Genomic DNA, 27,396 nt, shown 5'->3' on the forward strand with positions numbered 1-27,396 from the left:
GTGAGTGATAGTTGGACAACCAACCCTCCACACTGTTCTCCTAGGTAAATTGATCCCTAATGATTGGACACAAGAATTGCACTACCCTAACTCACTCATAAGTGTTTGCTGGGTAGGACTTATTACAAGTATTGGTAGTGTATTTTAGCTTTACTTTTATGAATTTTATTTAAATTGTTCATATATTACCATCTTTTCACCCTTTTTCACCTGAGGTTGTTAGACATCCTCCCCTATACATTGTTGTGTACTTACGCTCATAGCTGCTTACTACAGACATGTTTGTTGTATAGTATCTGTCATGTGCATATGTATCTTTAAGTGATGAGCATGACCAAAGTGGTGAGGTAGACACTGGGTTTTGCATATATTTATGCATGTATTTCATGTTGCTCAGTGACTTCACTGTGGTGTTTTGCTAATAGGACTTTATCATGATATATCGAAATTAGAAAAATGATGTGGTAGGACAGTTGTGCTAAACATTAAAATAATTTTTGCCATGGATCTTGTGCATGTGTTCATAGCTGACTTTGGGCTTTTATACCATATTTCAGACTGATAAACCATTGAATTTTTTATCAATAAAGTTGAACATTAGTGCTCTTTTTGGGCATGGTTACGCAGTGCTACAAAAAATAAATATTGCAGCATAAAAACATTAAAGAACACAAAATGAGTGCAAGTTGTAAAAGAGGAGACAAGTATCAAATTGCCCTTCTGATCTTGTGAATCAAGGTACCTACCAGAAGTACACTCGTCACCTATCTTGTTCTATAACTGCCAGTTAATTTATTCTAACTGTAGACAATGTTACTCTATATGCTTAAACCTCACCTGTCAATAAGTTTGCCTCCTAGGATTATTGACTTTGGTTTCGAAACAAATTATGGCTATAAGATTCTTTCCTTCAACTGAATTGTATAAATTGAGGTGTGGAATGTTTTAATATTATGTGCAAACTTAATTATTTTACAGTTGCTGACTAATAAAAATAAGCACTTACTGAAAACAACAGATGCTTCAAGTTTACAAAAAAACACTGCAGCTTTTACCAGTGGTCTTGGCTCATTTGTGCCAACTTGGTGATAACTGTCGATGGTAGAAAATGCCCAGACATGAGTCAAGAGGATTTCAGCAGTCTATACATTGTTTTTTTGTGACTGGACTTTGTGTTTAACAGTAAGTACTACAATGAGGGACAAATTATGGGATGACTCAAGAAACATCAAATAGGACTTGCAATGATCAAGAGTTGGTAAGTGATGAAACAGAGAGGGATGATAGTTCATCCAGCCAGTAATTAACAAGTCAGACAATATTGGTTTAGAAAAAAAAAAACAAGTAATCTCTGTGGTATCCCCAAAGTCTCAAGCAACCCACTAAACAAGTACAGTGGGTCCAGAAACAAAACCGTGTAAGAAACTTCTCTGTGTGGAAGATTTTCAGTCTATATTTATTTATTTATTTATTTATTTTACATTTGTTAACCGTGAGAGTCCAACTGGATATATGTCCATTTTCAGTGGAGGCCCGGGGAGAAAAGCTCCAGAGCAGTTAAATTGTTAACAAACGATAGCGTGTTTAACAAACGGTACATTAGACAACATACAGAGGATGCATTTTTTATACTTCTCATAGAAGTATAGTACATATAAGATAGTTTAACAAAAGGTACACTTGCCAACATTCACAGGGTACATTTGTTTATACACCTTATAGAGGAGCAAGTATAGCAAGAAGGTAGAATAGATAACTTACACAACTCACTTTGCACATGAAAGACATGCTATGTCCATTTGGTTTACTTTACAGTGTTCAGAGTTTCCAATAACCCATGCAGACAATATAAAAATAGTAGATAAGCTGTTACTGTAGTTGCACTGTATATTGTATATAGTCATGTAAACAATATGGCAATGTTCTAAGTTCCAGTACACTTTTAATTGAACAGTAGTAGTTGATTGTCTGACTTGTTAATTACTGGCTGGATGAACTATCATCCCTCTCTGTTTCATCACTTACCGTACTAAACTATAGTACAGGATCTCTCCTCACTGTAACACCCCCTAGTTAGGAATTCCCACGAGCATTATACTCGATATTTCTTTACCTATCTATTGAGCCTATAATATCAGCTTTAATAGTGTCCAAAGATCATATGTTTTCTTTAATCTACTTATCATATGAATTACTTAAGTTATAGCTAATTTTTAACTTGATGCCTCTTCATACTATGATATCTAAAAACTGTTACTATGTAACTCAAACCTAAACCTTGTCTCAATTATTTATATGTTTTTCTTTTTTTTTCCTGGAACTTTTTTGCAACTGTTATGTTTAAACTTTGTTTTACCTTACCATGTTATTTTGAAATTGTTGAAATGTCAAACCTAAACCTTGTCTCAATTATGTATATGTTTTTCTCTTTTTTTTCCTTGAACTTTCTTGCAACTGTTGTAACTTTTTATTACCTTACCATGTTATTTTGAAATTGTTGAAATGTAACTCATAACCTTTTGTACTGTGGAGCTTTTCTCCCCGGGTCTCTGCTGAAAAGGGATATGTATCCAGTTGGACTAACCCGGTAAACAAATGTAAAATAAATAAAATAAATAAATAAATAAATAGTCCAGGCTTCTTAAATACCATATTAAATCAGTTTTAATTTAAGTGTATATTTTGTTTCCATCATCTTACATTTTTTTCTTATTATTTTTTTCTTTTTCTTCTTCTATTTTTTCCACTTTATTCAAATGTATGTGTAATAATAATACTAATTATACAATAATATTTTTATAGATAGTTTTTAGGGTTCTTGTACACAGACCTGAAGAAGTCTAGAAGGACGAAAGTGATCTTTGTTAACAATAGGTAATGAAAATAGAATATGATTTTTACAATTGATTTTTTTAACCATTTTTTTTATAAACCAAGAACCATGTAGAAAAAACTCCACTGAGGATCTGAAATTATAAAATCGAGGATTTTGATAAAAAGATTGAGCACTTTCATCTCTCTTCCTTACCCCCAAACCTCAGCTTTGCTACCTGCTATAGACTATGAAAAATTAGCAGAAGTCATAGGCGGGGCTAAAAGCTAAGTCCATTGGTTTCCTTACTGACCTGTCCATCAAGGAGTACCAGGACAGCTTAATAGAAGGCCAGGTCTTGTGCTTCTCTGATCCCATTGCCATCTTTGGCCCTGTCACTGGTTTTCTTTCCACACGCGACACTAAAACCTAGTTAATGACACCAAGCCTTCCTTTTATTGGAGAACATTGAGGTTTCTCAGTCCCCCAGAAAATACTATGAGCTGTTACAGAAGGAATTTCCAGAGCCCACGCCCATTCCTTTTCTTCTGTCTGCTTTAGAGGATGTGTGTTTTACTGCCTGCAGTTTTCCTGGCAGTCATCCAGCTGCCCCTAAAAAGGTAGAAAGGATCTAAGTCCTGCATTCTTTTTAAGTTTTTATACATTCTTCCCAAACCTGGTCCAGCAGCTATAAATTTAGTTAATCCTACTGCTGCTAAACATTTAGTTAATTCCAGTTCTACTGTTTCTGATAAGGATGGAAAGATTATTGATAATTATAGGAAAAAAGTGCATGCTTCTGCAACTTTGATTTTCAGAATTTTGAATTGTCAGGCTCATATGTTAAAGTTTGCTATGACTAATTGTGAAAGTATGTGGAATGTTTTGTTTGCAGTTTCTTCTTCTTATGAAAAATCTGCTCTAAATAATTTAGTTACTTCTATTGTACAAGTCATTATTCACTGTTTACTGTGTGTGTGTGTGTGTGTGTGTGTGTGTGTGTGTGTGTGTGTGTGTGTGTACACATGCGCGCGTATATGACTTATTCAATACTTCTTCCAGGGCTATGGCCAGTTGTACTGTTTTGAGAAGGTTTACCTGATTGCATTCTCAGAACCTCCCAGATGATGTTAAAATTTTAAATGTTCCTTTGGTAGAGATTTAGTTTTTGGCCCCTCTGATGTAGAGGTAATCAAAACATGTCATGAAAGGGGTAAGCTGATACAAGGAATCTCTAAGATTTTTCAGCCATCCTTTTCCAAATTTTCTAAGTGATCCTATAGCCCCTCTTCCAGTTTTGGGAAAAATACAAAATAAACAAGCTCAACAAATGCAGGTAAGCAGGTATTCAGGTGAAAATGGCTAAGGGATCTGAAAAGAATTTTGGATCCTTTCAAAAGCAAGAACAGTCCTACAAGTTAGAATTACTATTTAAGAGACCTTACTCCCCCAGCCCTTGCAGCCCCATTTCCCTTCCAGAAAATCTGAGTCTCCACCTTTATCTTTGGTAAGAGATAGTTCCAGACAAATGGGTTCTGAAGACCATTCATTACAGATGGCATCATCAACCAGAACAGACCCTTTTATTTCTACCTGTCCTTCATCATACATTGTCTCAGGATGTGATAGAACCAGCTCTTTCTTCCCATTTGGGGAAAGGTTTTATTCAAGGATGTTTTTACTTCCAAAGAAAGAAAATGCTTGGAGATCAGTTTTATATCTTTCTTTCCTAAATCTATTTGTGATGGTGCCCAAATTCAAAATATCACTTCAGAAACTGTTATTTCATCTTCCTCATTCGAGTGTCCTACTAACACTAGATTTAACAGATGTTGATCATCACATCATTGCTTATCCAGACTTCAGGTGTTTTCTACAGTATTGTGGGTCTAGATCAATGTATCAGTTCTCTGCTTTACCCTTTGGACTATCCACTGCACCAAGGGCGTTCCCATTGTGTCTAGCTCCTGTTCTAGGTCATTACAGGCTACAGGGTATCCACATTTTTCCATATTTAGATGACTTGCTTTTCTTTGCAGAGTCTTTTTCAAAGCATCGGACAGAGTCTTTTTCAAAGCATCGGAAGAGAAATCACTTAGTGGATACAACGAATATCCTTAAATATGCCCCCCCTCCCCCGTTTCAAAGCAGTCAGTTACCACAGATGCCTCTGATTTTGCTTGGGTAGCAGTTTTAGGAGGGGTAGAAGTGCAAGGTGTGTGATTCTCCAAGACAGATGCAAGTATATAAGCATAAAAGAGATGCTTTCCTGATCAATGCGCTCAACTTTCTGAATCATCTTTGGTCACTGAGACTTCTTCAGGTTGTTACAGACCATACCAAAGTCATGTGATACATCAACAAACAAGGTTGAACCAGACTGTACACCCTTTGCAGACTAGCCAGTTTAGCTAGGGATATAGCTTCACAGCACAATCTCATTCTACAGGCATCCTATATTCAGTCAATGCAAGCAAGCTGAGCAGGAAAAGGGCAGTCATGAATGGAAACTAGATTGCTTGGATATTAGGTCTTAATTCCCTTAGACACCTGTTTATGGAGGATATGCAGACCTTACTAATGAAGGCAAAAAAGGCTGGTTTTACACTATTTGTGTGAGTTACTGTCCTGTGGTCTTTTTTCCTACTCCATCAAGGTTCATTTATTGGCCATTTCAGCATATTTGCCCATGGATTCTCCTCTTTCAATGGATTTTCATGCCAAAATGTTATTAAAACACATTTTATATAAGAGGCCTTCAAGAAAACTGGTGGCCCCTTCCTTGGGATCTTAATTTTGTATTAGAAAATATAACACTTACTCCATTTGACCCAGCTAACCTGGATGAGTTACTGATTGCTCTGACATCTGCAAGAAGGGTATCAAGGTTGACTCACCATAAGTGCTTGCAACTTAATTTCATTTTCCACACAGACCAAGCTTCTTTGAGAACTAATACATCTTTTATGCCTAAACTGGTACGCAAGTTTACTTTAAGCCAAACTATCTCCCCATTTTCTTTCCTGAATCTAAAAATGAGGGAGAAAAGATACTTTGTACCATGCATGTCAACAGACAATTCAGGTACTATCTTGACAGAAGTAAATCTTTCAGATCTTCTGATCAATTGTTCATTTCTTGTCAAGGTAAAAAGAAGGTACAACCTGTGTCAACACAGACTTTTCCAAATGGTTGTCTCAGGCTATTAGCCTTTTATTATTATTATTATTACTATTATTATTTCACATTTGTTAACCAGGTTGGTCCAACTGTGAGCACAAGCCCATTTTCACTGGAGACCCGAGGAGAAAAGCTCCAACAGTAATACTTTACATAATTACACAGATTAGAGTATTAATTAAATTTCAAAGTATAGCAAAAATAGAAAAATACAGCATAGTTGTTGACATATACAGAGGTATCATATAAATAGGTAGAATAACATGTTTTGAGAAAAATAACAAGGAGTAAGCAATTTGCAGTCAGGAATTGTTGAGATTAAGTATATTTGGTGAAGTCAGAGAGTGGTCAGGTAGGATCCTCACAAGGGCAGATTTTTGGGAGGAAGCATTTTAGTTCTATTTTAAAGCTGTTTTTGTGTGATGTTTCGCAGGTTTGAGGGGAGGTAGTTCTAGATTTTTTGTTATGGACGATTTATAAAGGAGATTGCCTATGTTAATTTTTGGTGTACATGTTTTGAGTAGTAGTTTCTATGAACTGCGGAGGGGACGAGGGTAATAGGAAACTAAATTGGCAAGAGAGGGACAAGCAGTGGGTTTAAGTATGATGTGGGTTAATTGTAGTTGGGATAGTTTTAGATGGTGGCAGAATTCAAGCCATTCTAACTTGCAGAGAGCTATGCAATGGTGGGTATGATTTGGTAAGATGGCTGCAAAGTTAGCAGTTTTATTATAGGTTTGTTCTAGCTTGGAGAGTACGCAGGATTGGAGGTTGGTAAAGACTGGTTCATAGGTTGGTATTAGGCTATCAGCTCTAGGGCCTTTACAAGCCTAGCCATAACAATTCCCTGGCTATTTCTTCCCACAATATTTACTTCCCTGGACCCCTGTCTAGCAGGGCGACTGACGTGATCCCCGGGGTGAATTTCCTATCTCCCATCCAATTGTCAAGGTTCCTTTTGAAGAGGGCCAAAGAGGTGCTCTGCTTGACATGTATGGGCAGTCTGTTCCAGAATTTGGGGAGTCTCTGGGTCAGGAACCTGTCCCTCCAGCATGTTTTGTTCATTGTGATGACAAGGTTTAGATCCCTGGAGCGTTTGGCTCTGAGGGATTGGGATTTCTTTAAGTGTAGCATGTCCAACAGCTCTGGGTTTGACATGGCCTTGTATGTTAAGCAGAGATTGCCTCTGTGTAGACTATATGTGACCGAGTATAGCTGGAGTTTTTTAGACGCTCAGTATAAGGCATCTGCTTTAGGCCTCTGATTCTTTTAGTGAGATATTTCTGCGGCCTTTCCAGTTGTTGCGGATATCTTGAGAGGTACATACCAAACTGGGCATTGTATTCTATAATGGATCTAATGATGGATGAGTACAGTGGGACAATGACCTCCTTTTTTTCTGGATGAAAAGCCCTTAGTGATGAGGTGTGCCACTTAAATCCTAACTGTTGTAGCGATGTGGTTATCGAAGGTGAGACCACTGTCCACCTTTGTCCCTAAGTCTCTTATCACACTTTCAGTGTTTAGTGTACTACCACCTATGTGGTAATTCGCGGGTACATGTTTTTTCCCAAAGGAGATAACTATACCTTTCTTGACATTGAGCTTGAGCCCATGGCTCTGGCACCAAGCATCTGTTTCTGTAAGGCCCTTTTGTGTGTGGTAATTCATGGAGGAGGCTGGGAAGGAGGCTTGAGCTAGGGTGTGTCTGGATTCAGCAGAGAGGAATTCTGAGTTACGGTAAAGCAAGCTAAGTTTTTGGTTAGTTTTCCTGATTGCATGGTGTATGTGAAAGTCAAATTTTAGCTGGTCATCAGTAGTCATTCCAAGTAGTTTTGTGTTAGCGTCTCCATTAATGATGGTATTGTTCAGTGAAGAGCTAGACCAGGTAGCCTTAAGGTGGTCATTATTTTTGGGGAGAAAGAGGAGTAGCTTAGTTTTGGGGGGTTTAAGATAAGCTAGTTATTTAGCCATTTTCCAACAAGAAGGAAAGATTGTTGTGTGTGTGTGTCTGTGTGTGTGTGTGTGTGTGTGTGTGTCTGTGTGTGTGTGTGTCTGTGTGTGTGTGTCTGTGTGTGTGTGTCTGTGTGTGTGTGTGTCTGTGTGTGTGTGTGTCTGAAGTTGTGAGATTGAGTTGGAGGCAGTAATCAGAGTGGAGTCATTGTCATACTGTATGATGGTAGAAAGGGGGGTGGAGGAGTGGAGGTTATTAATAAAGATGTTGAAGAGAAGGTCCAAGAATAGAGCCCTGAGGTGTATATGGGTAGGAAAGAAGAGCAGGATGATTGCCATCTGACATATTGAAGCCTGTCAGTGAGATGACTTGAAAATCATGAGAGAGTTGAGCTGGATAATTAAGGTTAGCTAATTTAGTCAGACGTTTGGGATGTGATACCATGTCAAATGGCTTAGATAAGTTTAGGAACAGACATGAGACTAGATTATTGTTGTTCCTAGCTTCAGCGATGGTGTGAGTGAAGGATAGAAGGGCTGTAGAGGTGCTGTGGTGAGGCCGGAAACCATGTTGGGTGGGAGGTTGTTTTGGAGGAGGAAGTTAAGTATTTGGATGTGAACACATTTCTCTAGAATCTTGTATAGTGGGGAAAGGATAACAATAGGCCTGTAGTTAGAGGGATCATTGGAGTTACATCTTTATGAAGAGGATAATGTAGAAGGATTTCCAAATTTTGGGTACAGTTACTTTTTTTAATAGATTGATTAATGAGAATTGAGACTGGATAGGCAATGGGGTTTGCTGCAAGTTTGAGGAATTGAGGAGGAAATGTCAGCAGAGGGAGAACAGGGTTTTAGTTTGAGAAGCAGAGACGTTATGTAGTAAGTAGATAAAGGGTTGAGAGAGAAACTTGTGTTGTTGTTTGTAGGTAGGGGAGGTGCTTCTTGGTGGGGATTTTGGTTCGTATTAGTCAATTTGCTTATGGAGTCTATGAAACATTGGTTGAGGAAGAGAGGCTGTCTCTTGGTTGGGGAGGTTAGGGTAGGGATTGGGAGTCCTGAGGTTTGCCAGGGTGGAGGATAGAGTTGATACTTCTCCAGACATTTTTGGGGTTTGTTTGAGCAGTGGCCTGTGTGTTAGTGTGGTAGGTCTTTTTATCGCTGTATATTTGTTTCTTGGTATGGTTCCTAAGTTCTTTAAATAGTTGGAGGTGGGAGTGGGATTTAATTTTAAGCAAAGTTTTCCAGGCTTTGTCTCTTTTATGCATTAGTTTACGGGTGCCTTTACTGCCAGGGGGTGTAATTTTGCTTTATTCTTATTTTACATGGGGGGGGCAATTGATTCACGGGTGTTTAGGAAGATGAGATTAAATTCGGGTTCCTATTAGAAGAAAAAAAGTCCAAAATATCGAAAGGTTGTATATGCGAAAATGCCATTCATCGATCTGTTTTTTGTGAGATCGCGGTACAGTGAAGATCGGGAAATTTACCCTTTCCTCACTGTAGTGTGATCTCGGAGTTTGTATATATAATTAGTGGGGGGGTGCAGCCCCCCACAATAAAGGTTTCAAAGTTCGGCATTTTCGCTATTTACAGCGTTCAATTTTATGAACTTTTGTTCATATAATATAGACCCTAAATTCAAGTAGAGCATCTTCAAGAAGAAGAGACTGCAAGATAGATCAGTCAATGGCAGAAAGACTGTCATTGAGAGTGGAGGGGTTGAAGTTTTTGAGTTTATGGCCGAATTTGTAAAAATGTGATTTTTGTTGGAGTGAGTATCTCTGTATACTGATGGGTAGGTGTTCACTTAGGGCATCAGGAAGTGTAGTGGGGTTGTGATAGATTTGGTGGTTGTTGCACAGGGTCCAGTCAATTATTGTGCCTTGATTTGAATGTTGGGTCAGTCTTATGGGGTTGGAGATAAGCTGGATGAAGCTGAACAAATTGATGCTTTGTCAGGGGAAAGGGTCTTCAGAGACTTCCAATCTATCTTAACATCTGCTAGCAATATAGTTTCATAGGGTAACTTTAGGGAAAGCCAGGAAGGTATATTTTCAAGAATTTGGATGTTCTTGCCAGGAGGAATATATAAACAGCAGCAATGGCAAGCTTTTTGTGGTTGTTAAGGTGGTACTTCACTATTAGGATTTCTGTTGGGCGGATATCAGTTAGGATTAGGTGAAAATCAGTCGGGTTTACAGGGACTGAAAGAGAGGTGTTGAGAGTGTAGAATTGCCACACCTCCACCTTTTATAGAGGTCCTATCTAGTCAATAGATGTTGTAGCCTAGGGGTAAGATATCAGAGTTTTGAATATGGGGGTTGAGCCAGGTTTCTGTTAGTCCAAGTAGGTGTGGAGAATATTGGGAGATCCAAGCATGAAGGTTAGTGATTTTATTAAGGCTTTGAATGTTGATAGCAATTATGGATAAGTATTTGGAAGAATGGGGAGTGGAAGAGGGGGGAGATAGGTCTGCATTGTGTGTGGGAGTGCTAGATAGTTAGGTAGAAGGGTGGATTTTTAGGGCTGGGGTGCTTTTGTTATACTCACCACAGGAAAACTATTCCAGACAGGATCAAGACCCAGTATACCAGGGTGTTAGCTTCATCTATGGCTTTTTGGAAAGGGTTAGATTCTAGAAGCATTCTACAAGGTGCAACCTACTCCCATGTATATAATTTGACAAAGCACTATAAGTTTAATTCCTCCTGTGGGTCTAGATCAGGTTTTGCTAGGGCTCCTGGACTGTTCTCCTTCCACTTCCCAAAAGAGGTAGGCTAGGGTACTCTACCCATACAGCTAAGGTTAACAGAGTGCAGTTGTGTAAGTAAACTTATTACAGCAATAGATGTTCAAATGATCACTGCTGCAGTAGCTGCTCCTTTCCTCCACCCCCTTGTTTTTTGTGTGTTGTTTATTCCAGGACATGAACATTTATTTTTGTTATTCTTAGCATTGTCCTTTCAGGGTTCAGCCTTCGCTCCCTGTTGGTATGAAAGCTCTGAAGGGCTTGGCACCCACACCTGTCTTTTTTGTCAGCTCAGCTAGAGCTGATTGATGGTTTGGGTGCATGGAAGGTGTCTTGACACTTTGGAAGCTGTCCAACTGTTATATCCTATGCAGAGTCTAACCCATATAGCTAAGGCTACTGCAGCAGTGGTCATTCGAACATCTACCATAATGGTAAATGTACTTACACAACTGTACTTTCAGTTTGCTGCTTGCATTTCCCTTCCCACTTTTCACGACTCATCTCCATGAATCTTCAGCTGGATGAATCAAACTTCTCAAAGCTTCAGCTCCATAAAATATAGCAGAAGGCTCTTTTGTTCCAGGGTGGAAAGCCCACTGCACAACCACAGAACATTAAAAAAAATCACACAGAAAGGCATACCTCTCAACCTGTTAGCACAAGAATTCTAGGCAATTCCAAAAATAATGGGGGGGTTAAAGGTCCAAAATCAGGAACAGATTTTAGCATTGCTCTTATAAACTTAGAAAGAGGACAGAATAATAGGTTTTGTGTTAGCATGCATTTTCTGAAGATTTAATTACTCAGTCCTCAATGATTTGCCAGAAAAAAATATAAATTTTATTTGAGATGGACCAAAAATCTGCTTCAAAAAAATCTGCATTCTGAAAAATTCTGGAGAGTTGAGAGGTATGCAAAGAAGCAATTACTGCTGACCTGCAAATAGAAGCTACACCAGTAGAGATTTCCTCTGGAAAACAGTGAAAATGGAGTTTGCTATACATATGATGATTAGTAGAGTAATGGCTGCTTCTACATGTGCCCAAATAAACATAAACACACAATGATTATGCAGCTGTCCTGTTCCTTACCTTGTGCATATTTAGAAAAGTGTTTTACTCTAGAGTAACTTTCCAAGGAGGTAACCATAAATAATAAGGAAACAACTATCAGAATAAATAATATAAGAGCAATAAATGAGATACAGTGAGGCACATATATTCAGCTAATGGATTTCTTTATGTAATTTCATATTTACAGAAATGGCTCATATCCTCCAAAACTTTTCAACGTGGTATTCAAACCGTTAAACCAGCAGTGTGCAACATTGCTTTAAGCAATGCAACTGATCTCACAACCTTCAACGATCCTTCAGTACAGTCGTCCTGGCTTTTGAAGCTGCCTGTAAACCCATGTGTGTATAATAATGGTGCCATAAGAAAGTGGTTAGTATATCATCATTTGTGATAACAATAACACACAAAATATTTCAGTAAATTTCAAAATAAAGGAAGCTTTAATATGATTGTACTGTTGGAATTATTTCAGTACTTTTTTTCTAGAAACATGGTGAACTAATTTTTGCTGTTAAAGTCTCATGCTACTGTTCCTCACCATTTTGGTCAAATTGCAGTATTAATTCCATCACTTTTGTCCCTTCTCGCTTTACATATGAATACAAGTTCTGCCAAGGACATGTCAGCTGACTTGATTTTTAATTTATTTATTTATTTGAATTTGTTGACCGGGAGAGTCCACTGGGTCAGAGCAACCCATTTCCAGTAGAGGCCCGGGGAGAAAAGCTCCACAAGTAGTTCCATTCATGACAATAGATGAATTGATTAAAATCATCATTGATGAAAATGACAGTGGTAAAGGATATATAATAAGCAAAAAGGCATTCTTGCATAACATTTCTTACAGAAGAATATAAAGTTGCATATTAGACAGGAAAAAAATAATAATAAAAATCAATTTTCAGACATTTGAGCAACTTTGGAAAGATAGGACATATAGGATAAGATTATTTTTAAGAATTAAGTTAGAATTATTTAAGCATTCCTGGTAAAGAATAGTATGTGGGCTACTAATTGAAAATAGAAAGGTCATTTAAGCATTGTGAGGTGTTAATGCATATAGAGTGCGATTTATTAGACTTGTACCATATAGAATACCAATGAGAAAGGGGGAGAACTTCATTACCAGAGGAAATTGAATGTTCTATTGCAGGAAAAGTGTACTGATCCTACATTATTATAAAGAGGGGTCAAGGGTCTAAGAGTAGGGGGGTGTTAAGGTTAGGCAGGAGCATGATGTTTAGGTAGGAGCATGAGAAGGGCATTCCTATTTGGAGGACAGATGGGAGTGCAGGGCGGATTTGAAGTTGTTATGGCTTGGTATTGTGCGTTGTGGATGGGGAAGAGAGTTCCATATTTTGCCTATGGTGTCGATAGTAGCAATTGGTCAGGGGGATGTGAGGGTTTATGCACTTGTAGGAGGTTTTGGCTCTCTGATCTGAGGGAGTGGCTGGGTGTGTAGGGTGTTAGGGATATGGTGAGAGAAGGGCATTCTGCAGGTTTGTAGATGAGTTTGTGGGCAGTGGTAAGTTGTAGGTATTTTAGGTAGTTGAAGTTCTAGCCATTGGGGGGTATGTAAGGAGAGGCAGTGATGAGAAGAGTTTTTAGAATTGGTTGCAAATTTGCAGATTTTGTGGTAGCAGGATTCAAGTTTGGAATGAAGGCCAAGTTGAAGGTTGGAGAATAGGGGAGCACCATACATGAGAGAGGGGAGAAGGAAAGTAGTTGCGAGAGTTTGTCGGGTGGAGGGGCTGAGGTAACGGTTGTGTCTGTAGAGGAGACCGATTGTTTGATGGGTTTTCTTAATTGTGGAGTAAATGTGGGAATCAAATTTTAAGTTTTCTTCAATGGTGATATCTAGTAGCTTGGTACAGGGAATGATTTCAAGGAGGGGTTATTCTGGCTTTTAATGGTGAATAGGTTTTTATTGAAATTGGAGTTTTTGATAGGAGTAAAAATCATTAGTTTTGTTTGCATTTAGGCCTAGGTGATTGTATTGCATTCAGGATTCAGTTTTGGAGAAGGCTGATTGAGTTTTTAGTAGTAGTTCAGAGTGGCAGGAGGATGAGCAGATGATGGTGGAGTCATCTGCATACTGGATAACTGAGGCTTCGGGGATGGAGTGGTGCAAGTAGTTGATGAATATGTTAGAGAAGTGAGCCCAGTACAGATCCCTGGGGAACTCCTGTGGGAGTTGGTAAGAAAGGAGAGGTAGATTCTTTCCATTGGACAGCTTGTTGGTGGTGGGATTTGTAGCTGGAGAACCAGGCTAATGTAGAGGAAGAGAGATTTAAGTATGAGAGCTGGGACAGGAGTAAGGAGTGGGAGATGGTGTCAAAAGCTTTAGAAATGTCTAGAAACAGTGATGATATGTATTTGCCATTGTTGCATGCTAGGTCGTTGGTTTCAAGAAAGGATAGGAGAGTGGTCATGGTGCTGTTGCCGGGCCGAAACCCGTGTTGAGTAGGGGAGAGGAGTTTCTGTAGGGTTAGATATGGCATAAGTTGTGAGTGGATAGCCTTTTTGAGTATTTTAGAAAGAAGAGAGAGTATTGCTATGGGTCTGAAATTGGTTGTGTTTGTTTTTACCACTTTTATTGAGAGGGATGATGAAAGCATGCAGCCAGATAGTTGGGACGTAAGATTCTTGTATGGATCTATTATAAGAATAGATATGGGATAGGCTATGGTATCAGCAGATAGTTTGAGGAAGGTTGGCGGTAGGTTGTCAGGTGCTTTGAGGTTTTAGCTTGCGGAGCAGTCTTTTTATTATGTTTGAGTGGATGGGTGTTAAGCTGAAAGGGGGGGAGGAAGAAGTTTGATTGGGGGTGAGAGGGGCAGAAGAGGAAGGTGTTGGAGGGGGGGGTCAGGGAAGGAGGAGGATAGTTTGCTATGTAGTCAGTAAAGAATGATTTGAATTTGGTGGCTGTTTCAAGACTGGTAATGTTAGAATCTGGGCAAGGGTTGTCTTTTCTACCGGGGTTCAGAATGGAGGAAATAGAATTCCAAAATTTTTTAGGGTTGGTTGAGTGCATGGATTGGAGTTTGCAGTAGTAGGTTTTGCAATCTTTTGTTGTTAGTTTTTTGACCAGGTTACGTAATTGTTTAAATTCTAGGAGGTAGCTGTTTTTTTTTTTTTGTTTTTGATACTGTTTCCACTTTTTGTCTCATTGATGCATAATATGTTTAGTTTCGTGAGATAGCCAGGGGCAGGGATTAGTTTTGATTCGTTTGGTTCTAAGGGGAGCTAGTTTATTTAGTAGGGTAAGGAAGGTTTGGTTGAAATAAGATACAGCACTGTCTAGTGGAAGGGTTTTTAGGGGTGACCAGTCAATGTGCTTAAGGCATTCTGAAAAGATTTCAGGGTTGAAGGAGGCTAGGTTGTGGGTTTTCGCAATTTTGTTTGTTTTGCATTTTTAAGCAGTGAATGTCTCCCTATCCAGTCCCTCACTGGTTGCCTATAATACTGATACTGATATTCAACACCTCACAGACGTAACTGGTAGTCTGGCTGTATGTTGGGATGAAATCCCCAATTAAATTTTAAACCCAAGGCTTGAGGTAAACATCATCTTCTGGTCCCTCTCTTAGCTTCCCTGAAGTTGAAAATAAAAATTGCTAACTCATTAAAAATAGCCTTTTTAAGAAGATTTTCAAAGAGAGAAGTGTTACTCAATCTTGTTTATCTTATTAAAAGCATTATATTGTGGTCCTGCTTAATTTTTTTCTATTGTGAAAAGAACAAAATAAGTAATAAGAAAATACTTTCATGTTCCTAGTGTCTGTCTGCATGAATGTATTGTAGAAGTAATTAAAAGCATACCACTGCAATCTATGTGGTGCATTCCTTTACAGTGTATTTTTGACAAATCCGTTTCTAGACACTTTACTGCTATTACAGCTTTTTGGAAAGGATGTGAATATCTAGATCTTTTCTTTTTCATGTGCGCACGTGTGTGTGTGTGTGTGTGTGTGTGTGTGTGTGTGTGTGTGTGTGTGTGTGTGTGTGTGTGTGTGTGTCTGTAAAATTAAAGCTGGCAGTTTGGTTTCGTCAAGGGCAGATCATGCCTACTCAACCTGGTGGACTTCTTTGAGAAGGTCATCAAAGCAATGGATGAGGGCAAAATTGTTCACACTGCCTACCTTGACCTGGCCAAGGCATTTGACACAATACCCCAACTGGGCATTATTGACAAACTCGAGCGGTTAGGTACAAACACGTATGTCACCTGGGGTATAGCCAGCTGGCTCACAGACAGGACCCAGGAAGTTAGAATTGGGGAGTCCACCTCTACAAAGAGGCCAGTCACAAGTGGAGTCCATCAGGGATCAGTCCTTGGGCAGCTCCTTTTTGGCATTTACTTCTCAGAAGTCAAGGCCAATGTCAGTGGTCTGTGGCTGACTAAATTTGGAGATAATTGTCGTTGAATCTCACACTGACACAAATTTTCTCCAGGAGGGGCTGACACAAACAACTAGTGTCAGAGCATGTACTAAAACTAAATGCCAAGAATTGCATAATAGTATCCTTTTGGAAGTCGTCCATCCCTGGTAACTAGGGGTAAGGGATTGGGAGGGTGGCATAATGGTTAAGATGTTTGTCTTACAAACACAAGGTGCAGGGTTTGAGTCTCACAAGGGATAATTGTCTAAGCTCACAGTGGCTCGCAAGGGCAGTTAGTTTAGTGCTAACCTATGAACTATCATATTGGTAATACACCCCTTAGAGCTGACCCAGAAGTCAGGTACTTAGTGACACACGCAGATAGAAATCTAGCATTTGACCATCATGTCTCTGCAGTGTTGAGGAAATCATTCTATATTGTACAATTTATAAACAAAGGTATAGCATCCAAGTCCAAGGAAGTCATTGTTCCACTGTATTCGGCATTCATCAGACCTACCATTGAGTACAGTGCCCACTTTGGTATGTACCTAACTAGGCATATCCAACAATTGGAGCGTCCACAGAGGTTCCTCATTAAAAGAATACAGGGCATAAGTAAAATGTCCTATGCAGACCACCTCAAGGCTCTATCTCTGTATTCTGTCCCCTACAAGCTTTTAATGGGAGATCTATGCCTGGCAATACAGGGCATTGTCAGACCCCACTCTGATGGACCTCCTGTATATCCACAAAACAAACAGCACCAGAATTACCCATTCTAAAGACTTAAACCTTGCCTGTGATATAAATAGGTCCTGCTGGAGAGGTAGGTCTATATCCTAGATACTACCCAATCTATGGAACAGGTTCCCCATCCATGTGAAGCAGAGTTCCTCCCCAAGCCAATTCATGTTCAACTTGGACAATTGGATGGGAGCCTGGAAACTCATCCCTGGTTTGGCACATGTGTCTCTAATGGATGGAGGTAGCCTATAAGTGGTTCATCTCCCAAACACCTGCTTACACTTATCAAGGGTATCCGAACTTGTCAGAGATTTGGGATGCATGGCTAGGCTAAAAAAGACCCTTGTGGTCATTAGCCTAGTAAACACCTATGAACTGATTTCTAACTGGTTCTCATTTTTCCTGTTATGCTGGAGTCTACGCTTAAATCTGTTGCTATGTCTGAACCTGTTCTTTGGTTCACTTCCTGGGCTTGAGTGCCTTCTGTACAGACTCTGCATGACCTCCTTGTGTTCGTGTAGGTTTTCTTCTTTATCTCAAACCCATGCAGTAGGCAGATTGCTTAATCTAAATTGCTCCTTGGTGTGTATACTGTATATATGTGTGTGAGATACTGAAGAAAGGCCTAGTAACCTCTGGAGGTGGAGAATTTCAGTGGAGGAAGAAGCTGATATTCACTCAAAGACTTAATTGATTTTATAAAGTTGATAGTTAAATATTTTGATTGGGTGGGACAGTTGAGAATTATCTAATGAAAGACATACTTCTCAGCTTCCGTCATAACTCAGTCTACTTTTCAAAGCAAGTAACAGATATGAACTCACAGGTTGATAGTAGGCAAATGATCTGGTAGCCTCTGTATGTAGCACTTTAATTCCTACTACATGCTATTCCTATATATAAGTGACGGTAGGGGGAACCAAAACTCTTTTTACAGTTACCCATCCTAGAGGTTACACTTGAAAAATGTCAGGCAGCTACTTTGTTTAATGTACAAATGAACTATCTGTTCCATAAAATCAGTATTCTTTGGGTGAGGTCTGGCCAGCAGGTAATGTTTATGTTTCAGTGAGGGTCGAGGTCTTTAGTGTGGGTGTTCATGGTGTTCCCAGTTTTGTGAATATAAAGGAGTTTGCATAGAGTAGGATATTTAGGGGTGTTAAAAAGAGATCATCCACCTATGCCAAATGTGTAGAAGACAGAGGAAAAAGAAGAAGAAAGGGTTTTGAAGAGCCCAGAAAAGGAAATTGAGCCCAGACCCTTAATATTCTTATTAATGAAACATTGGGGTGCTTAGGGTTGGACCATGTGTCTGGACAAGTACATAGGTTCATAGGGTTATACTAGGCTAACAAACACTAGGACATTTATAAGCCTAGCCATGCAGCCCAAATGTGTCCCACATATTATATTTTTAGACATTTATGTAGGGGTGATTATTGGTTACGACATGATTTACTGACTGCCTTTGTCCATCAGAGATGTGGGTCTCAGACCAGTGTTGAATTTTTTGATTTCCCATCCAGTGGTCCAGAGTACACTTAAATAGGGTTAGGGATAGGGAGGAACTTTGCTTCACATGGATGGAGAGCCTTTTCCAAAAAAAGGGGGGTTCTCTGAGATATATATCTTTCTCTCCAACATGTCCTATTTATGTTGCAAGCAAAATTTAGGTCTTCAGATCTAGTAGTTTTGATGCTGTTTGTTTTGTGGATGTACAAAAGGTTCATCAGGTCTGGGTCCAGGGATGCTTTCTATGCCAGGCACAGATCACCTCTCACTAGTCTGTAAAAGAATGAGTATAGAGATCGAGCTTTGAGACCATCTGCATAGAACTTTGTATTTATGCCCTAATTCTCTTTCTAAGAAATCTTTGCTTACATTCCAGTTGCCGAATGTGCCTGATCAGGTACATTCTGAAGGGGGGCATTATACTCAGTGATGGGTCTGATGAGGGCTGGGTATAGTGGTACAATGACATCCCTGGACCTAGATGCCATGTACTTAGAAGCTGAGCAACATAGAAGGATAATCTTACTGCCTTGGATACATACTGGTTGAAATCTAGGTTACTCTCTACATGTGTTCCCAGATCTGTGACTAGTGAGTCAACTGTTAGGGGTGTTTTATTGATGACATACTTTCCAGGGGTGTCTGACATCTCAAAAGGTACTATAATGCATTTCTTTGCATTAAGTGTTAAGCCATGACTTTGACACCAGCCATGTGTTTGTGTTAGACCCTCTTGTACGATGCTAGTGTCTTGGGGGGATTCTATGACTGCCCTCAGTTTGCAAACATTAGCCAGAGGCTCGTGACATTAGCCTTGACTTCTGAGAAGTAGATACCAAAGAGGAGCAGGGCCAGCACAGCCTTGAAGGACTCCATTGGTGACTGGCCTGTTTGAGGAAGTGGTCTCACCAGTCCTCACTCCCTGGATCCTGTGAGCCAGTTGAATATCCAGTGTGTTATACAGGGGTTTCTCCCTAATTCTGTAATTTTGCTAACAATGCCAGAGACGGGTATTGTATCAAATGCCTTGGCCCGGTCAGTATTCACTGTTTTACTCTCGTCCTTTGCCTTTTGTATCCTTTTTAAGAAGTCCACCAGGTTCACTAGGCATGATCTTCCTTTGACAAAGTCAAACTGGGTGGATCCAGTGTCTGAAGGTCCTCTATGTCTTGATTATTTCGAACAATAATTCTTTCCATGGCTTTGCATATACGACTAGGGTTACCACCTGTCCCACTTTGTGAGGGATGGTCTCTCTTTGGGCAGTTGTGTCCTGACCAAAAAATATTAATAATGGCAAATGCCCTGTGATTGTAGGACATAATTATGTCTCATATTTTATGTAATAGTTACATAAAAGAGTTATTTCTGTATCTAAAATACCTAAATGTTACAAGAAACAGAATAAGCAACTAAACTGCTACAAGAATAAGCTTTTATTTAGGCGATAAAGTAAAGTTCTATCCTTTGTACTGACCGTGGGTATGTGTCAGCTTGTAAAATCTGATGTGTGTCCCAAAAATGTCCCACTTTGGCCATTTGAAAAGGTGTCAACCCTATATACGACTAGTCAGACTAATGGTTCTGTAGTTTATGGGATTTGTTGATGTTCCACCCTTATGAAGAGGGATTACTGTTGCAGCTCTCCATTCCCGTGGCATGAAGCCAGTTTTATGACTGAAGTTAAATACTAATTCCAGTGGCCCTGATAGGTCATGTTTTAGACTAATTGGGCGGCATCCTGGGATATTATCAGGACCTATTGAGGCTGTGTTCTTGTCCTTCACAACTGCAACTAGGACATGCTCTCTCTTTATAGTTGGAGGGTTATGTTTGAAGCTATTTCCTGAGTGACAGCTGGGGGTGAGTGGGGGGTAAAGTTGGAAATGAATTGGTCAGCCAGCAGATTTGCTATATCACCTAGCTCAGTGAATGTGGCACCATTAATCACCAGTTCAGCACACTGCTGTTTGATGCCTATAAGGTTTCTGACATAGCTGAAGAAGGGAATTGGATTTATTGGACTTAATTAGCCCTTTTAGCTGCCTATTATTTTGATGAGAGAGTTCTTATATTTGTGGGACTTACACTTCCTGTTTTAGCCATGACTTTTGTTTTCCTTTTGCTTTATAACCTGTTTAAATTAACAAAGGGGTTGTGTCTAGATCAATGGCTGTCATCTGGGATGCCACCAGGGTGATTTTTTGGAGCTAGTTTTGGGTTTACTTCTGGTAGGTACAACAGCCTCTATGCAACCACTGACTTGGTTGTTCAGAGTTTCTGTGAACAATTCTGCATAGGCTGCTGTTTTTTCTAGATTTGGAGGGACGTGGAATTTTGACAAATTATCATTTAATAAAAGGTAGTTTGCCTTGGAATAGTTCATAACTGTTACTAGGATTACTGAGCTGATTTTGATTTCTAAGGAGACAGCTTTATGGTCGGACAGCAAAAGTGATGTCAAGAGCATTTTCCAAAGGCAACATTGTATTTAGTTATGGGTATAATGAGGGATGAGTAAAGAGGTATGTTAACATCTTTGGACTTGAAAAACATGTCATCGGAAATCAGTTTGGCTATGTAGAAGAGTTTTCTAATGACTGTGGTTATGTGGTGGTCAAAGGAGAGTTCCTTGTCAGTGAATATGCCAAGGTCCCCTAATAACTTTGCGATTCTTGGCAGCTGCCATTTATATGGTAGCAGAGTAGATGCTCATATGTTCCAAACGTAGCTGCGCTGCACATTTTTAAATGTATTAGTTTAAGGCCATTGTCTTAGCATCATTTATTTGTATGTGTTAACCCTTCTTGTAGGATATAGAAGACACTGGAGGAGTTTATGATGACACCACATTTACAGACCTCAACAAATGTGGTAGAGCAAATGCTATTGACATCACTTTTGATGTTGAAGAAATAAATGCCAAATAGGAGCAGCCCAAGTATAGAGCCCTTGGGAACACTACTGAGATTTGCCATTGAGACAGTTGTTATCCAGGGAATAACATAGGGGTTTACATTAACTTGACTTGCTCGTCCAAGATGCCTGAGGGTGGAATGGCAATGAAGGCTTTGGTCAGGTCAAGGTGCACAGTGAAAACCAATTTGCCTTCATCTAGGGCCACAGAGATATTCTCAAAGAAATCCTAAATCAGGATAATGTATTGTGGTTATTAGATTACATAAATAATACCGTACATTTTTTTAAGTCATCTTATAGTCATGATGTTAATTCTATTTCTTACTTGGACATCATGATCAGCAAGGATTTGGTTAATCATTGTTACACTTCCAACATCTTCTGAAAAGTGACATTCTCCAATTCTTATTTACATTTTTTCAGTTGGCACCCAGAATCCCAGAAAAAAGGCAGTTGTCAAAGGACTTGTCAGATTGGCTCTGATGGTGTCAAGTCTGGACAATTTTCATGTGGAATGTGATAAAGTTTTGGAGATGTTTTGGAGGAGAGGTTATCCTGATGAATTTTTGGCAAATATACATCAGGAAGTTGTGACAAAGAATCAGTGTTTTTTATCACCCTATATTGAATACTGGTATTAGGGTCGATTTGGCCAACATGAGGATAAATGAGGTTAGGCCTATTGAGGTGGGTGCGTCAATGTCTAATCATTTAATTACTACTTTCACTTTGGATTTCTGATTTATAGTGAAATGTATTTTTAAAAATTGGAGGTTAATCTTTAATGAGGTTAGTTTAAGTGACAAGTTGGGTACCAAACCCATGGTTACATATAAAAAGAACAAATCTTTTAAATGTTTTTTTTTAAAGGGATGGTGGGATTTCTGGGGATTCCCAGGCTGCCCCGTTTGGGACTCGGAAATGTGGGACATGTTCCCAGTGTCACTTGATCAATGGTTCTAGTTGGTTTAGGATTTGAAACAAGAGATACAATATATATGGGCATTTCTCTTGTTATTCTAAGAACGTTGTTTATCTAGCACAGTGTGTTTCATGTTCAAGTTTCTATGTGGGGAAAACATGTAGGTGTTTTAGGAGGAGGATATATGAGCATTGTACAGATATTAAAAATAAAAAAAGGTACTAATCCTTTGTACAAGCCCATAGAAACAAACCCTGATCATCACTTCAATTTTTTTTTTGGTATTAGAACAAATTCAGAGTGATCTGCAGGGTTATATTATTGAAGCCCATGTCGACAAAGCTGAATTAAAGTGGCAACTTATCCTGGATGCAGTCAACAATCCAAGGTTAAATGAATCTTGTTTCATTGTTTCCTTGTTAAAGTTGAGGCATTACGATGCTTTTTAACACATTATGTTTTCATATTATTTTGCATTCTTGTATTTTTATATTATGTTCAGTTTTTGTGAGGGTATTCCTTTTAGAATTTCTCAGAGTGAGTCAATTAATAAATTGATGATGTCATAGGCTATTGGGTATTTAGGATTGTAATTAAGGGCTTGGTTTGTTCTGAGGAAGTTCTTGCATTCAGGAATGAAAGTGCTAAAGAATAAATTGATTACTGCTTTACTGGTCTGGTTGGTACTGTTCCTGGGTTGTTTTTCAACTGTACAACCATGTAGCGCTGAGGCATAGTTCTGTCCTTAATGAAATTATGTGTAGGGAAGCCAACTATATGAATTTTTACCACAGAGTAATGGAGGCCCAGTCATATAAGTGTTGCTGATAAATCAGGATCACCTAAAACTCACCATCTGAGGTGGTATAGGTTATATCTTCAACCAATCCGAGAACCTGTTCTATTTACCATATGTCATATAGCCAGATGATTTCCATCCTGGGGTGAAAATACAAGGAGCTAGATCTTGTGGTGGAATGGGCTGTCACCAAAATGAGGGTGAAGTCCTTTGCTTTTACTAGGATTGTTTCTGCACTACCAGCAGCCTGAGGTCCTGAAACACCCCATTCTCAGCTACCAAAGGGTAATGAGAATGAATCTTGGGCTTCTCAGAATGTCATGATTATCTGCTGAATCACAGTGAATGAGTGAAAGGGGTAGAAAATATCCCCTGCACTGGAAGAGAGAATATGTTGAACTTCAGCTTCCCCAGGTGTATTGAACCAAGCAAAAAATATGCAATTGAATTTCCATGAATGATGAAGAGGTAGATTACTTGGTACTGTGTTCCTAAATGTCCCTGACTAAGTAGAATTCCTATGTCCTCATTTCTAGGAAAAGGCCGGAGCTGTAACTTAAGGAGTTTGTAGTGATAGCCAATAAATAAAACCGAGATCATTTTAAATTATAAAACATATGTAAGTCTGTACATCTGCGAGGCAGCATGTGCGATGCTAAACATTTTCTAGGCATCTCAAGGTTTCCTGTAAACGCTGCCACAGAATAGACTGCTGAGCAGGAAAAGCAAATGCCTTGGTTTCTACTGCTGTTACTGTTTCCTTGTTTGACTTGCAGAGTATATTTTTATTATAATATATTATTTAAAGTTTCTTTTCTCTTAAATATTAACCGTTTCTGTAACAGAAAAACATGTGCCTTTCAGTGAATCATATAAACTAGAAGTTAATTACCTATGACCTGTGAAAGGAGACAGTGACTAGTATTTTTATTTATAAATAACTCAAGGTGTTCCTGAGAAAGCTCACTTGATCAGTATTTAACATAGACTAGACTGCTGTGTGGGAAAACTCATTTGTTTTGCATTATTCACAGTTTCTATTTTCATTGTGTTTATTATTATTATCATTATTATGTTATTTGTTATTGCTATTATTTTTGTGTTATTTAAAGTCCCTCACCTTGAATATTAAAAGTTCTGATTGGGAAAGAAAATAAGGCTTGTTTCTCTTGATGAGTCATATCAACTAGAAGAAGTTCATTAGTAGTTAGCTGTAGGAGGAACTGAATACTAGCACTTAAACATTTCAAGGTTATCCTGAGAAAGTTCAATAAAATAGAGTAGCCTTTGTCATTGTATGCCCTGCTGTGTGGGAAAAGCCAATTCATTGGTTTCTAACATTCATATTGTTTTTATTGTAGTATAATATTTAAAGTAATTTTCCCTTGAATAGTAAATATTTTAGTTAGGAGAGAAAACAAAGTTTGTATAATTTGGAGAGTATAGGAACTTAAAGAGATTAATTAAAATAAGGGGAAACTAAAGACTCATTCAAAATCTTGCAGAAAATCAGTAGACCCGTACTGTTATGACCAAGCTAGTTGCGCATTGCATGCCCTCAGCCATCACTGCTTTCCATTATTGTAGATATATTATGGGTGTAAATTCTGTTAGCTGTTACCTATGCTGTTAGTTTACTTCAAAAATACTACCTGTCACCATGGAATCCCAGCCTGCTTTAACCTTATCTTTATCCCATATATTAGCATTTGTTTTTTTTATGATGCAGAATAGTAAGTACCTTTCTGTTTACAGACAGCCCACTTCTAGCACATACTGCTTCCACCTGCAAGATATGCACTTATTATCTAAACTGGATGGTAGTCTGTTTGTCTTACTAGTAATCAGTAAACAGAATCACAGCAACACTACCTTACCACAATGCCACAACATTACTATTACATACCTCAGAATGTGTGCCATTGCTATTGCATATTCTGAGGTATATAAAAAATATTGAAAAAGCCTTCTATGGCTGCTAAGCATCCTCCTAGTTTATCTCAAGCATGCAGGCAGTGCACAAACATCATAACCACGGCCATGCCTACTGATAGTGAAAGTCACCTGTATTGTAAAACTGTACTCACAGCAAGAGGTTCTCCCGTTTGATTCTCGGCTGGGCCTGGGAGTGCCTTCTGTGTGGAGTCTGCATGTCCTCCCCGCGGTTGGGTAGCGTTCGAAAGACATGCGTGCATAAATGGGTGGGCATTTCGTAAAAAATCTACTGCCAATCATTAGCGGACCGGAGTTCCACTTTGGCAACACCTTACCAGGAAAAGCCGAAAGACCAACAATAACAACCCTTAAGGTCCCATAACCATGCAGCAGTTACCAGAAATGCCTTAGTTATTCATATCTCCATTGTAAGATACACACACACACACACACACACACACACACACAATTACAAGTTAAAGGCATAAAATAAATCAAGCTTGCTTTTCTCTTGCAGTCTCTTATGAGTCAGAGGTTAATTACACACGAACTGTGGGGGATCTAGACACTAGTACTTCAAAAAATATTCAAGGTTTTCCTGCGAAAGTATAATAGAGCAGCCTTTGTTATTGACTATACTGCTGTGTGGAAAATCAAGTTCTATAGTTTCTAGTTATCACATAGTTTTCTTTTTTGATTGTATTGTGTATTTTATTGCAGTGTGTAGTAAAAATCCTGGTTAGGGCACAAAATAAAGCTGGTGTGACTTGAAGACTAATAGATATCAGGAGAGATTAATTACCTGTGAATTGTGAGAGGAGCTAAAGTTTATTTTAATAGACATTCCAAGGTTTTTTAGACTCAGCTCACTTGAGCAGCCTCTGCCATAAAATAGATTGCCACCCTCTCATCTTGTTCATTTTGTTTTCTTAAACCCAGTGACTCTGAAGCTGTGCACTCCTTCTGTTAATTTGCCCACAAAGAATTCTCTCCCATCCCTCTTTATTTGGCTGTTGGTAATAAACACAAAAATATAATCTTGTGATGGCACATCCCTTAAACTTATTATATGAAATTATCCTCCCACTGTTTTCCTAGGTAAAGAACACTGACTGCCCGCAGATAACTACAGAAATAATTTTTTTCAAACACCTTTATTGAATTATCACTTGTGACATAGGCAAATTTACATTCACATAAAATTAATCAAACTATATTAACATAACAAACATTATACTTCACACATATTGCTATGTATCATATAACAACGGCCGGCCTTAGGCACAGGCGAACTGGGCAACCATCTATAGTGCCGTACAGGCCAACCTTGTAAAGGGCGCAGTTTGTGTATATTTGTTTATTTTAATTAATTTACTTTTCTTATTATGCAAATGCATAATAAGAAAAGTAAATTAATTAAAATGAATAAATAAACCATAAGGCACCAGAATCATAGGGTGAGGTGGATGGGGCGAGCGCCCTCCCACTTTATATACCTGCAGGCTGGCTAGGAGACTTAAACAATTACCAAAAAAAAAAAAAAAAAAATCTTCACTCCACTACTTTTAAGGAGAAGTATGCATACATCAAATGCCAATGTTTGATGTAAAGACGTTCTACAGGTGCGCCCGTTAATTAAACTAGCACTTAAAGAGAGGGATTAATTCCATGTGTATGAGTGTGGCCATTTGCTTTAAAAAGAAGGCAAGTAAGTGTATGTATGTGTGTCTGTAGTTTAAACCAGGTTTCTGTATGCGAGAGAAAGTATGTATGCGCATGTGTTTATGTATGTGTATGGAATTTAAATTAGTCTATCTGTTTGTATAAAAGAAAGTGCGTGTGTTACTGTGTGTGAGAGTAGGTGTGTGTGTGTGTGTGTGTGTGTGTGTGTGTGTGTGTGTGTGTGTGTGTGTGTGTGTGTGTGAGACAGAGAGAGAGACAGAAGGTGCGTATCTGTGTGTTGTATGAGAGAGTAGGAGTGTGCGGAATTTAAACCAGTTTTTGTGTGAAAGAGAAGGTATGTGTGTGTTGCTTCGTGAGAGAGTAGATATGTGTGTGTATTGCTATGTGAGAGAGCAGCTGTGTGCATGTGAATCTATGAGAGTGCACACACCTTGCAACCTCTGAGCTTTAAAACATCACTGCTATGGTCTACAGATGGTTTGGTAGAGGTAAACTTTACAGAATGGAAAATCCTCCGATCAGATACCTGATGCAATGAAGTTTGTGGTACTAAATCTTTGGAAGGTGGTAATTCTGTTATTTAATATATAGGTACCATAAACAAGTCAGATTGTGTGCTATACATCTGAGGAGTGATTAATAGTACAGGTACCATAAACAGGTCTGATTGTATGCTGTACATCTGAAGAGTGATTAATAATACAGATACCATAATGGCTA

General features: G+C 38.8%; 1 protein-coding gene across 1 annotated transcript in view; it reads left to right on the top strand.

Annotated features, from left to right (window-relative positions):
- The window catches only part of LOC122790418, a 353,039-nt gene that overhangs the window by 85,501 nt on the left and 240,142 nt on the right, over positions 1-27,396 (top strand). The window contains exon 2 of the mRNA XM_044057941.1: positions 11,961-12,145. Coding sequence (XP_043913876.1) covers positions 11,961-12,145 — 185 coding nt within the window. The remainder of the gene's footprint in view (positions 1-11,960; positions 12,146-27,396) is intronic.

Source organism: Protopterus annectens, chromosome 16.part0 (assembly GCF_019279795.1).
Source record: "Protopterus annectens isolate FY-2018-M chromosome 16.part0, PAN1.0, whole genome shotgun sequence".
In the NCBI taxonomy this organism is placed as follows: Eukaryota; Metazoa; Chordata; order Ceratodontiformes; family Protopteridae; genus Protopterus; species Protopterus annectens.